General features: G+C 43.1%; 1 protein-coding gene and 1 long non-coding RNA gene across 14 annotated transcripts in view; one reads left to right on the plus strand and one right to left on the minus strand.

The window, feature by feature from the left end:
- LOC107837210 (uncharacterized) overlaps positions 1-694 on the minus strand; it is a 2,638-nt gene extending 1,944 nt beyond the window's left edge. Inside the window, exon 1 of the long non-coding RNA XR_001663215.1 lies at positions 191-694. This is a non-coding gene — a long non-coding RNA (uncharacterized LOC107837210). The remainder of the gene's footprint in view (positions 1-190) is intronic.
- Positions 1-13,427, plus strand: part of cacna1g (calcium channel, voltage-dependent, T type, alpha 1G subunit) — a 281,896-nt gene extending 268,469 nt beyond the window's left edge. For 8 of the 13 annotated variants that reach the window (XM_016675902.1, XM_016675859.1, XM_016675865.1 and 5 more), the window contains 5 exons: positions 821-973; positions 4,813-4,935; positions 7,358-7,544; positions 7,710-7,879; positions 11,730-13,427. In XM_016675902.1, the coding sequence (XP_016531388.1) occupies positions 821-973; positions 4,813-4,935; positions 7,358-7,544; positions 7,710-7,879; positions 11,730-12,686 (1,590 nt within the window). In that variant the 3' untranslated portion in view covers positions 12,687-13,427. The other 5 variants (XM_016675894.1, XM_016675897.1, XM_016675882.1 and 2 more) reach the window with 5 other exon arrangements.
- Positions 13,428-14,210: the final 783 nt, after the last annotated feature.

A 14,210-nucleotide genomic window follows, 5' to 3' on the forward strand; every position in this document is an offset into this window, starting at 1 on the left:
AGGCAGGTAAATTTTCCTCGAGGAATTTTAGTAATCGAGGTACTCGAATCATTCGAGGAATCGTTTCAGCCCTAATCTCAAGTCTGACTGCTGAAGGTTGAACTGGTGAGCCGTCATGTAACGATAAGTCAAGAACTGGCATCTCTTTAAGTCTGAAAGCAGTTTGGTTATTTGTCAACTATTCTACAACCTATTCTGACTCATAGCAGATCGGTTTATCGTTTGTGCTCGTCACTTACTGCATTTTTCTAATAAGTGTGTGCTAGTTTGTGCGTGTGTGTGTGTGTGCGTGCGTGCGTGTGTGTGTCTTATGGTTGGTCCCTGAAGGCAGCATGCCAGTCAGAGACAGGTCACAGTGCCATGGGAAAGCTCAGCTGCGGGTCTTGTTGTTCACTTCAACAGCTATTTCCAGGCAGCAGGGGGAACTTTTTGGAGGATAGGAAATCGAGGTTTTGCTATTGTTATCTTTCCCCTTTTAAGATGTTATCCATCTGTCTCTGCTGCTCTGAGTTGTTACACCAGAGTCTCCTCTCCATCCCCACCCTGGAAGACCAGCTCTGGTACGGTGCTGTAGTGCCCCCTTGTGGGCTTACAGGGAAGCACATGTGAGCTTAGAAGCAGTGATTTTGATTGTCTACATCATTCCTTTGTTTTTGTATATTTGATCGATCCGTCTTTTTTATTTCCTCCCTTCATTTAGTCGTGTTTCTGTGTTTATGCACATATATTTATATCTGTCTTCTCTTTCACTCATTTCCTGTCGTTTTTCTTTCTTTCTTCTCTTCCTCTGCTCTCTCTTACTCTACCTGCGATACCCAAGTTTGTGCAGCGGAGACCTCTGTTTGACTCCATCTCCCTGGTCATCCAGGGCTCAATGGAGGGAGAGTTGAGTTTGATGGACAACCTGTCTGGCTCCATCTGCCACTACTACGCGCTGCCCCCCAGGCCCAACAAGCACAGCACCGACAAGAAGGTCAATAACCACCAGAAACGCCGCTGATGGCTCGCTTCCTCCATTTCATACATTCATTGGCTCTTGATACGCTGCAACTTGTAGGGCGCAGCACAGCAAACGGGGAATGAAAGAGGGTTTATTTTGGGGGGGAGAAATTTCTAAGTGAAAAGATGAAGAAAACAACCACCTGATTGCTCTTAAAGGCTCAGTAGTTTTTTTTGTTTGTTTTTTTAATGATCTGTACATAAAAAGGTTCAGACAAAAGGTCGATGTAGCTGTTAGAATCATTGAGTTACTTCTGAGTTCCACCTAATCGCCAGTAGGAGGCAGTGTACTTTACACAATAACCTTTTTCTTCTGTTATTGCCTCAGTAGCAATGTAATAACTAGTCTTTTGTTCTCTAGTTATATAATAGTATAAACCTTCATTTAGCCCTTTCTTACCGTTTCTTGTCATATTAGAGATGCTAATGCTAGGAGGTGGTGATTGTCTCATGTGGGCACTGTCTGTTTTTACTTTTTTACAATACATTGGATCCCCAGTTTTCACGAAAATCGTAAATTTGCAACTACTTTAGATTCGCTCTAAAAAGCTTATAACCGCCTATTTTAATAGTTCAAACTCCAAATATACATTAATATGAATTAATGGCCACAATGTAAACCAAACGAGACAAATGAGATTCATCCGGACGTTGATTCTGGTTTGTTGAATGTGACTTTATGTCAACATCCAGACTAAAATTCAAAGAAATATCAGTTTTTAAGTACATAGTCCGTTCTGCAAACTGTTTACAGGATGGTAGTTGTGCATGTAGCTCCCCTCTGTAGAACCCAGTTCCATTTTCCAGAAAAGGAAAGCATCCAGTGTGATGTTAATCTTGCAGTCTTTCACCCATTACCATTTTTTTGTCCTGGCGTTCCTCCACATCGAATATTTTTCCTCTTCCCAACCAACCGCGTTGCCGGCCACGGCGCCCACCGCCGCCCGTCTCAGCTATGATCTCATTCCCTCATTTGGTTAAACTCATTTATGTTCGGCAGGTTTGTTATTCGCAGTCCGGTTTGGCAGACTCAGAAACAGTTTTAGGGCTTCCTCTGTCTCCAACGCTCACCATCACTGTCACTCTGTGTGTTTGTCGCTGTGACACTTCTGTTATTTTTTTTATAGCTGATGACCTGCTTTTTCCCGTCAGTCACAGCAAAGCGATAACTTCCACCCAAGGCGCTCCTGAGGCCAGCGCAGAGCAAACTCTTCCAAGTCTGCAGAGAAACGGCTCAATCGATATGCAGCATGAAACTGAATAATGCATCAGCATGCCTGATTTTTTTTTTTTTTTATTTGTTTTGTTTTTTTCTCATTCAAGGACAAAAATTGGACTGTTACGTCAGCACTGCTGAGATCCATCTTCTGAAATGGGTTTTCATGTTGGTATCAAGATGCCAGAGCCCAGGCCTTCTCTGTTAAATTCCTGATCTAAATCGATTTTTTGTCTGTTTGTTTTGTTTTTCAATTTCTGGCCCTGGTTGTTTGTCCCTTCATTGGTTTTCCTTATTAAAACTTATTTAACAGAAGCAGGAAGTTTTCAGACTCTTCCAGACTCGACCCAACCTCTGCAGAGTTAAAAAAAAAAAATAATAATTTTGCATTCTTTTTTGGGTATGTCTGCATTTAAATGTGCACATTACATCATTGTACTGTTGTATGGCATTTGGCATTGTCTATTTTGCATTAATTTAAAGCAGCTGGCCCCCTTTTTAGACTTATTTGACATTAGTTGATTCCAGAATACAAGCTAATGATGATGCAAATTTTAAAAGCTGAGAAAGAAAAAAAAAATCTTTTTGTTTGCAACCCTATATTGAGCTTTGCAAGTGACCTTGGAAGAAGGAAAAAAAGTGGAGCTTGCTTTGTAGCTGAGATATTTTTGTCAAAGATCCTAAGTGACTTTTCAGAGTCCTTGCAAAGTTTTGCAAGATCCGCAGTCACTTCTGCAAGGTCCGGCAACTTTGTGAGATTGTCGAAAAGTTTTGCGAGAGCACGCAAAAAATGTGTTGAGATACTGAGTTATCTTTATGCAAAAACCAGGAAAAGGTTTGGAAAATACATTTGTTTTGGCAAGATCCCATAGAGCAGGAGCGTCAAACTCATTTTCATTTTGGGCCACATCAACATCACGAATGTTCAAAATCAAATCATATTTGACAGTTTTTCACATTCATCAATCCCTCTAGGAATTTTTTTTTTGTAATTTTTTTTGCAATAAATTGCTAATTTAAAATTATTTGTACGAAATTTTGCAATATTTGCACTTATGTATTATGGTAAATGTGACTTCATTAGTTGCAAATAGTCGATCACAGACTAGAACTTGACATCAAGTAAAGCAGAAGCGTAGAAGTAAAATATACTGCCACTTGCAGGTGGGAGTTGGCGTCACTTCAAACATGTTTTTGACAATTTTTCTGGAAAACCTTCACAATTATGCATTCGCACAAAAACATGTACGCAATTTGTTGCTTTTGAGTGAATTTCCGCGATTGTAGTAAAACTGAAAGAATTGGTTAATGCAATTTGGCAGTCACAAATAAAAGCCATTTTGATTTAATTAAAAAATAATGTTTAAGCACACAACTGTTTTTATTCATGCATAAATCTAGAATCTCAAGGGCCACATAAAAAGCTGCGGCGGGCCGCATTTGGCCCCCGGGCCTTGTGTTTGACACGTGTCATAGAGGTTTTGCAAGATTTGAGTTTACCTTTGCAAGGTCCCACATATACATATTTTTTTAGAATTATCCCACAATATCTCCACAATGTCCATCTGCATTGACCAAAAAAATAAAAAAAAATAAAGTCCAACAAAAAGTTAGTGTACTTCCTTGCCGTAATGGTTGTTCCAGCTATCATTCATCTTTTGAGCAGAGGAACTTTAATGTCCAAATAATTAGAAAATATGTAACAATTTAAGTAGATGTAGATTTTTCTCAGCTTGTACCAATTCTGATTTTTTGTCAAATCGGATTTTTTTGCCGTCGCCGTTAACACTTCTCCAGGGTGAACAGCAAACAACCGGAAAGTAACACACAGGCGCAGTAGGGGGCGCAATAACATCACACATAGAGAGCGTGCTCAGTGTTTTGCCAACCACCATAAAAAGAAGAAGTGCTCAGTGTTTGGGGAAGTAAACATGGATGCGAACGGTGGAGCTTAGCTTACGATTTTAAAGTTGTTGTCCGACCGGAGCAGCACATTAACAACATGATCCCCATTGTTGTCCACCATGGTTGTTGTTTTTCTTCCTGCTTGCGTGTATCAGGACGCGGAACAGTGACGTTTGTAGAGTATCGGTGACGTTCAGGACCTGACCGTTATGATTCAGGTCACATTGGAAAAGATCGGACACGCATCGGATATCCCAGTGACCTGGGTCGCATTTGAAAGAACTCTGACCTGTGCTGCTCAGGCTGTCATGAAAAGATCAGATGCAGGTCACATTAAGGCAAAAAAAAAAATCAGAATTGGGTCACTTTGGGCTGCAGTGTGAACGCAGCCTGAGATATTAATCTTAAACAGTTCGTGGAGATTCTGTGGTTGGTGGATGTTTTGAAAAATCCTCTGCTACGTATCACAAAACCTTTGTCAGATATTGCAAAAATGAATGTAATTTTCCTTCCTGACCCCTTCCAGAGCTCATCACAATAAAGACTTGCACTCCTTCCAGTCAGATAGGCTTTCTAAAGGGTCTGTTTTCCTGTTAGCTCCAGGTTTTATGTGTGTGTGTTTCTATATCTGTGTGTTGTTGGGAGTTTGCGCTGTTCTCTCTGCTCACCAGCGGTTGTCTCTTCCTGCCTAGATCCCTCTAGCGGAGATGGAAGCTCTGTCTCTGGCCTCAGAGAAATCCTGGTCCCTAGCTCTGCCCGACGACTCGGCCCCTGGCGATTTTAGCCCCCTCTTTCTAAGCGCTGTGGAATGCAATGTACTGACAGTTCTTCTCTTTCCACCTCTTCCATCGCTCTTCCCCGTGCTCCGTCCTGCAGTAGCTTGTACTGTCTCCTTCCCAGGGCCACTTCCACAGCAACTTGTACTCCTACTGCACACACCCAAACAAATTGTTGCTGGAATTAGATTACACCAAAGAGCTTCTTTGCACCTGTAGCCAAATAGCTAATTTGCCAAATTTACTTCCCAGTGCCAAAGGCAATGACAGATCTGTATAGATACCCAACATGGCTGCCACTTAGAAACCATAGAAACTGGAAATCGTCATTTTAATGTGCTTGTTTTTTAGTTACTAAGTGTTTTAAGACATGAAATGTCTCTTGTTCTTGTTTGATAAAACTTTCAAATGATGGATTACTAATGTTTAGCTGTATACTGGTATGGATGAAAGTGGAAACTTAAAATGAAATGGAAAAAAATAAGAGTTATCAAGTTAAAGAGACTTATGCTTTGATTGGAAACTGCTGGTATTCTCAGATCTTGATTGGAGAAAAGCTCTAGGTTTGGACGGCACCAAGACTTTGAATCACTTGTTATTGCCATGCCTGGCCACTGGGTGGTGCTGTGATTTAAATATGTTATCAAATTGCACATGTGCTTTCATGGCATTTGGACCTGATGAACCAAGTGCTCATGTAGCACAAATATGTTCTGTATCAGGAGATGTGTGGAGCCCAAAAGGAATTACAAAAATAAATGGAATTAGTGGAAACATGATCGATTTGGAAAATCTCACATTTTCAATAAAAAGTTTTAGCTCTGGGTTGAGTGTTTTTCACAAAACTGCAACGGAACACTTTTTATTTTTTTTGCATCACAGCAGTTTGTATACAGCAACAAAGCGCTTATTTGTTGGCACTAGCCTCCTTAGGCATGTGTATATAGCTGTCTATACCAGAGCTAACAGCATCATTCAATTCATCTAAAGTTGAGTTTGAGCCGACTCTCAGCTCAGCCACTTTGGACTCAGCTACAAACTAAGACCAGCAAAGATGAAATCCAGGAGGTTCCCATAACAGACACACTCATCTCCACTACCACACCTTCAGATCCTGTCAGTGAACATCACAGAAGCATTATTGTCCGCATTATTGGCGCAAAGTCACATCTGTTCCTGGTGCATACATATAAATTTGCTAGCTTGAAAATTTATTTTGTGTTGTATTATAAGCCTATTGAGACCTCTCGATACGCTCATTGTAAAATCATTTGCAAAAATAAATGTAAAACTTCGACATTGAACAACATCTCTAACTGCAGTGCAGTATCACCAAAGTAGGTGAACCCTGTTTGCCGTGGGAACAGATTACTCTTCCTACCTGTAGCTAGGCTTTACAGAATATAGAAAAATGGAAGCAGGTTCAATTACTGAACCACAGAGCAGTGGTAAACAAGAATCACCAAAACCCAAGATTAAAATCTATCACAATAAAGCAGCAGTGGTGAAAGAAGTAAAATATTAGAGTGTTGTGAGTGAGTGGTGTAGAGGAGTGCAAGTAGCCTTGAAAGTCCCTGGTGAAACATACCGTCTGCCCAAATTTCTCTTTCTCATTCTACATTTCCAGCGTGGTGTTCGTTTTTTTTTTTTGGTTTTTATTCCGGTCCAGTCCAGTTGAGTAGTACGCCACCTCACTTACCAGTTTACAGATTTTTCCTTTTTTCCCCCCCTCTGCTCTTTCTCTTGAAATCTCTGCTCTCTCTATCAGCTTTGGTTTGACTCTGTGCTTTAGATGTGAGTCCACGTCTCTCCTTCACGTCGTCTCCCGCGCGCCTGTGCTCGTACCATCCTCTGTCCGCTGGCGTAGTAGTTTCCCCCTCCACTCTGAGCTTTCATGTGCTTGTTACTGTGAAGTGTGGTGGAGGGAGGCCTCAGGTAAATCTGTTGTGGATGCACACTGGTTCTGCAGTGTGACCATATAAGATGTAATGAGCGAGGTCTTTGTCCAAAAAGAAAAAGATTCAGAGAGGGTTCTGTGGTGGCCGTGCAGTAGTCAACTCTAGTGTTTGGAGTTCCCGTGTTCTCTGTGTACGCTGATGATCTCCGTCTCTTTGTGTACGAAATCTTACGGCAGTGTTTCTCAATTCCAGTCCTCGGGGACCACTGCCCTGCTTGTTTTAGGTGACACAGGCCTTACTTGAATAAGTGAGTGATTAACAGACTCATGCAGCACTTGGTGACATGCAGAGGCGGTCATACAATCATTTGAATCAGGTGTTCTGGACTAGAAACGCATCTAAAGCAGGTCAGTGATTCCTGAGGACCAAGATTGAGAAACACCGCGTTAGAGAAATAACAACCGTAACTGTGTTTAGGAATCTGTGAGAATGCCCGAGTGAAAGAGCAACCGTAGACCCGGTCGAGCTTAGAAGGACCCTAACTCTCTGCTTCGTGTGTACAGCTGGAGGCACCGAAGGACAACCTGCTGAGTGTCAGAAAGCCTGCGGTGGGACGGACTCACTCCCTGCCCGACAGCTACATGTTCTTCCCCCTTCGCCCCTTTGGTTCCTCGTCTCCGTCCCCAGCGCAGCTTGTAGCACAGTCACAGGGGCCCCAGCACCTAGTGGGCACTCACAGGGCCCAATCAGGTAAGGATGTTACCTTCTCATTGGGAAATGTCTTCTTGTCATTAAGCTTAACGCAACCTGACGTTTCCTTGGAGAGCCGCAAGTCATTTCCTGTGAGGTAAACGCATCTGCGGTGCAGTAATTACTTTGCTGATTGTTGCTTACCTGCCGGCGCTGTGTGTCCAGGCTCCAGAGGCTCGGTGCGCTCTCAGCCAGAGGAGTGCTCCCAGCAGCTGACGGTCCCCACTGACTTCTTCAGACCCATCAGCCCCCACAGCCACTCAGACTCCGAGAGTATTCCTCGACAACCGCCGTCAAGACACACACATGCACTTAGCCGCACGCTCCGCCGACAGGTGACTATGCAACCCCGCTCTAAAGCCAATTCATAAAGAGATTGTTTTTACTAGAAATGGTGTTAGCCCATTTTACTCTTTACTGGACCTTATTGTTGATCATCAGCAGCAAAGTTACAACTTTGGGCTGCTTTTGAGAAAATTGTTTTATGTATTGGCTAAAATCAAGATCAGTAGGATGGAACTTTTTAAAACCTTCCTGACTGCTGTATCTCCAGTTTTCTCAATAAATATAGTTATTTATATAACTATATTTATAAATATAGTTGTATAAATAAATAAATTATATTTATACCTCAACAAGTATAGTTATTTATTGAGAAACAAACTGTTAGCGTAAAGTCATTAGGCTTTACAAATGTTTTCTTCTGATCATTCTTTTTGAGTGAACCTATTGCTTCCCACTTGGGAATCTATTTAAAAAAAAAAAAAAAAAAACGGCAATGCCTGAAGACCTGCAGCACTGTGCAATTGTTCCAAACCATGCCAAAAATGTTTTAACTTTGTAACTTGAACCATTTTGAAGTATTCTTCAGGCTTTCTGGAGGTCTTTTCTACATTTTTCTGTGGCACGTTTACAGGTAAAAGCCCTTGGTGGTGCTAAATTACTATTTTATGTCAGACTCCTTTTGAGACCTATATTACAAAATCAATCTTGGTCCAAGAGGTTAAATAATTAATAGCCAAATTAATGAGACAGCAAATGATGGCAAGTTTTAAACAGTTTCACTTCTGAAGTGGGTAACGACGATGGAGTCCATGCTAGCTTAAAATATGACGTATGTGAGCTGAATTATTGAATTTAGGGACAAATCCAAGGAAGTCCTGGACGCTTCATGTATTTAATGTTGGCTCATCAGAGCAAAAGGTAGAGCAAAGCCACTAAGACCCCGTACAGTTTTAGGCTAAAATGGTTGACATATCTGAACATTGGGACATATCTAGACACAATATAAATACATTAAGTCATTCAAACCCAAACTAAAAACTCTTTTAAAACATTTCTAGTACAGTAAATGCAGATATCCTCTCCTCTTGGTGACCAATGATCATCAGTAGTTGAATCCTGATTCCAACACTTGTACTCTCTGGCTTTACTTCAAGATGTGCCAGTTGTAGGTTGTTTTATCACAAAGGATGTAAAGGACGTATTTACTGCTCTGACTCATTGCACAGTGCTGCGGTTTCTCACTTTCTCTCTAAAGTAATAAAACATCTATGTGAGTTTCTGAGTTCCACATCCTGACGAGGCCTTAAATAACAGGTTACGTTTACAAATCTTACCTTCATGTTCACGTTTGAAACTTTATTCTTCTCACAATTCCTTCCCTTAAAGTGGCACTAAATATCCACCATAGAATTTAACTCTCTTCTTGCACATTCTGAACTATTCCACTGTCTTCCCTCTTTCTTTTCTTTGCCGCTCCTCATGATTTTCCTGTTATTTTAAAACCGACCCGCTCTCCCCCATCGATTGTATCTGTTCACTTTTGATCTCAGCTCAGCTGGGCCCACAAACCGCCCGACCCTGAGCTACTGCTCAAACACAGATACTCCTGTTTCTGAAAAGGCGACAGACGAGCCGACATCGTTTCCCCTCGAGGCCTTTTCAGAAACACGGGACGTTACGGACGCACACGTGTAGACTCACCCCCATTTTGTTTGTTTTTTTACCCTCTCCTCATCTTTCATTCACCCAGATATTGTTTTTTAACTTGTCATCAAACCACAGAGCATCTATAACTCTAAGCAAACACCTGTTGGAAATGAATGACTGGAGCAAAGTCACATTTATTTACTGGATATCAAGTGAAGTGATTGAATGTATTAAGGCACAGGTGTAATGTGGCTACAAGGGAAATTCACCCATAATGCAGTGCACTTTTTATATTTTAGATAATACAACTCAGGGGATTCTACTAAAACAGCAAGAGCTGTGCATATGCATTTGGCCATTTTATACTCCATTACAGTAGAGCACCAGAGAATTTTTTTTAAATCCCAAGATTAGTGCTTTAACAGTACAAAAAAATAAGATCCAAGTTACAGGGTGATTAAGGTAGCATAGTCCCACGGTGCACTTCTGTAATTTGTGACTAGGTGTTGCATTGTTGTGGCTGTAACACGATTCTCTGACCACTAGGTGTCTCTGTGGTCTCACTGGTCAAGGCTCATGCAGGGAAAGGCTTCTTTAAATGCTCAGCCCTGAAATGACATGCATGCCTCCCTCCTGCTCACTGATCATTGCCATGGTGATGAACACGACTCATCGCTGACCTGAGATCTGTCGGGGTTCAGGAGCTGTCACTGCAGAGGTTTACATGTCATGTTTACCCTCTGTCTATTGGCCTCAGACCCTGTGTGTGTGTGGCTCTATACAGAGGTGACAGTGGGGGAAAAACAGATCCCACTTTATTGACTCCAACAACTCACAGTTTACAGGGTTTTGTGTCGATGGGCAAAGGTTGTGGAGGGTCATTTGGTCTGGCTCAGTGCTCAGTGTCTCTGCCAGCAGGAAACACACACATTACTGAGAACGTTCCAGTTACACTTTAGATTGAATATATATGAGAAGAGATTATCTAAAGGAACCAGCATGGTGGGAACAAAGTTGAACTGTTAATGCGTGGTCACGTGTTTTTGAGGCATTCAAGGTCCACAACACACCAAAGTGAAACCCCTCCCACTGCAGAACACATCATGGTGTTTTGACACATTTGTGGTTAACAACAATACAGTAAACACAGCAATCATAGCAGAGAGGATCGACCATTACAAGATCAAAATTCGGAGGAGGAGGAGGAAGTAATGATGGACAAGATGCAACATCTCTCTCAAATCATTTCATTTTCAATGTAATCAGAGACAAAAAGTATGGAAGGCGTTGGTGGGACGTTCCGTCGCTCCATCAGACCAGAACTGAGCAGGGAGAGTTTAATGTTAGTCCAACAGTACGTACTTCCTCACACCTTTGGACAATTATCCCTCAAAGCTATACTTTCTACTCTGTGGCTGAAAAACAAGCTTCTTGAGGTTAAGTAATTGGGGACGTTTTCCGCATAAACAAATTTGGCAATAAAATTCTGATCAGTTACACAATAGTTTCGCATTGAGAGGGCAGCGAAAAGTTCGCCAAGCATGTTGTGATGAAAAGGGGCTGAGAACAAAATGATTTTCATCACACAACTGCAACAATAAGAACCAATTTCAACAGTTTGGTTCAACGATGCAGAGTCCTTATTAACCCTATCTGCTGCAAATGAGCAGAGGCTGAGAAAGATTTCACAGTAGTCTGAAGTTTCATTTGACATCCACAAAAATAAAGTTTTAGCTCCATGTTTGGCCCCTAACAATCAGCAGAGTTTGGCTGGTAAGACAGACATCTCTGCCTAGTATCTCAGGAGACCTCTGGGGAACTCTCTGCAATGTAAACACGTCAGAATCTGACCAGGTCGAGCTCAAACATCTTACACAGACTCAACAGACCGAGCTCGCCGAAGGCATCCACTTCTGTCAGGCGTTGTTTACCCAGTGCACTTCTGACAATCTGGACTAATGAAACAGAGCAACACAGAGCAGAGCCTCTGGGCTTTCGGGTTATGATTCACGGCAGGATGTTGCAAATGAATTGCATAGGGAGTTGTGTGAGAACACGCTGGCCAGACGGTGAACTTTGACCCAGACTGCTGCTTCTCATCCTCATCACCTCACACTAACTGCTCTCCTCCCCCCTCCCTCTCACCCTTGATCTCCTCCTTCCCCACCTCTCCCCAACCCCTCCATTGGACATTTACCCCCATTTTTTTCTTGAATACTCCACTCCCCCTCCCTTCCGTGCCCCGTTTTCCAGGTCGCAGTGTCCACTGATTCTCAGGAGGCCCTCTGTTCAGATGAACAGGAGAGCAGTGAAGGACTTCTGAACGTGGCAGCTTTGGGGCTACCTCCATCCGCCTCTCCCTCCCATCAGCATCATCATCCCCATCTACACCCAGCTCTCTGCCTGGTGCCTGCCACACCGGGTGCCTCCCCTAAACCCAGCAGCGTGCACACCCAGCAACATGACCAGCACTGCCTTGCCTCCTACTCTTCATCTGCGTTACCGTCCTCCCACCCGGTTCCTCCTCCCTTACCTGCCAGGCCCCAACAGCAGCAACAAGAGGAGGTGGAGGCGGCATCGGAGGATCGTGAAGTTTCTCTAATCACCTGTGGAGGGCTGGTGGGAAGCAGCAGCGTCGCTGTGGAGGACACGGTGTGCCAGGAGAGTCGGAGTCCCTGCACGAGGCAGCTCAAGAGGTTCCACAGCGTCGACACGCAGGGGCGTAGCACCCTCCTGCCCCGCCCGCGCCCTTACTCCTGGCTGGACGACCCGCGGCGCCACTCCGTAGAAGTGTACCCTGCGGAGGACCCTTGCCCACAGCACAGCGCCGCCTCCACGTCTTCGGGGTTTGTGTCCCGGTCCGACAGCCTGCAGATTCCCACCCAGGCCCCACTGCCGTCCCCCCGGCGCAAGAAGAAGATGAGCCCACCCTGTATATCCGTCGACCCACCCGATGAACTCGAACCCCAGTCTGGCCTCTACCCCAGCCTCAGTGGCATGGGGTTGGCAGGATTAGGATTGCCCCCTCCTCTGCCCAGCAGGGACACATGTCTGAGGAGGAGAGCCCCCTCTAGCGACTCCAAGGACTCATTCGACCTGGGAGTCGGAGAGGGTTCGGGGCAAGACGGAGGCTCGCCGAATCCCAATCCCAGCTCCAAGCTATTGACTCTTCCCAGCTTCTCCTTCGAGAAGACAAGCTCCGAGCACTGAACATCAACTCTCCCATCATACACAAGAGCATATAAACATGCACACACACACACACAGAGATGAACCCTCTGCATACACACATACATACACACAAACACATGATGCACTCTGTGTATCTGTGATGGTGATAGCTCTAGTAATAATGCTGTAGAAAGTAATAATGGTAAAACTACAACAAACAGTGAAACCATCCTTCATGAGGAGTGCAGTACTGTGGTAGTGTGACCATCCCTCGTCTTTGTATTGTTACTGCCAAAACAGCCAGAGAACGAGTGACCACCTGAGACGACAAAACGAGACTGTTTCTCTTCTGCGACACCTTTCAGCTTGACCCCTGAACCTCTGGAGCAACATCAGCATCTGGGATTTGGCAACCTCCCACCCCTTGTGGCCGCTGTCAGAACGGCCTGGTGTTGCACAGGGTGGATCTGGTCGGTGGAGATACAAAGCAATATGAACGTTTTAGAGACACTATTTTCTTAAATTATTGGGCCATCGTGTTTGTACAGGATGTTGTTTTGTTTTTTGTTTTTTTATGTTTTCACATCTTTGTTGTTTTTTTTTGTCAATTATGTTTTGTCTTTCTTTTTCACTGTAGGATATTTCTAGCCTCCTTGGCTTACCGAGGAAAGTGAGCGTTTTTCAAAGTGCTGAAAACCATGTATTTGTAGGAATAATATATAAATATATATATAAAAAGAAATCATTAAACTGAGCTTGGATTTTTAAGCACACACATCAGACCTTGGTGGTTTTTGATTGTTTGGAGGAAGAAGGTCGGTACGCTTGAAGGGGTTTATATTGATTTCTTTGCTCTCTTTTATGTTTCACAGAGCCCAGACCCTCCTTTACAGGACGTGAACGCTGAATGGAGAGCAATTTAAAAAGTGCAGCTATTTCAAATTGATCTCATGGTTGTTGTTTTTTTTCTTTTTCTTGACTTTTAAATTGAACCACTTTCAACTCAAATGGAACCAGAAACTAGCCGTGGAAATCATCCAAATTTAAATTTTACTGCACTTATACACAGACACAGCATTCATATAGGCACAATGTTTACTACAGGTTAAGGTCAAAATTATTCATACCTCTGGCAGAATAATAATTTTAAAATGACTTTGATGTGGAACAAAAAGCTAAAACAGATTAACTTTGTATGGGAGGAGTAACTTATTTTCACAGCATTGTACAGACGACGTCAATGTCACACAAGCACAAATATTTGATGTCTCCTGCCGAGGAGATCATTGACGTCTTCGGTAAGTTAAAATACCACGTTATCCAAACCGGCTGAGAAAGATCAAAGCTGTCTTTGTTTAATTTCTGTATTAATGAGACACTGTAGAGCCGCGTTGAAAGTTTATGTTGTTTTTGTTTTAGGACCGGAAGCTTCACTGGAGCCAGCATGCACCTCTTCAAAGCTTCCAGTTCACCTTTAGGCTGTTTGTGTTTTTCTCCAGCAGGTTCCTTCTGGTTGTGAGGACGGGGGAAACCGACATCAAAGGAACGGAGACACTTTTTTTT

Source organism: Poecilia formosa, unplaced genomic scaffold (assembly GCF_000485575.1).
Source record: "Poecilia formosa unplaced genomic scaffold, Poecilia_formosa-5.1.2 Scaffold4, whole genome shotgun sequence".
Lineage (NCBI taxonomy): Eukaryota > Metazoa > Chordata > Actinopteri > Cyprinodontiformes > Poeciliidae > Poecilia > Poecilia formosa.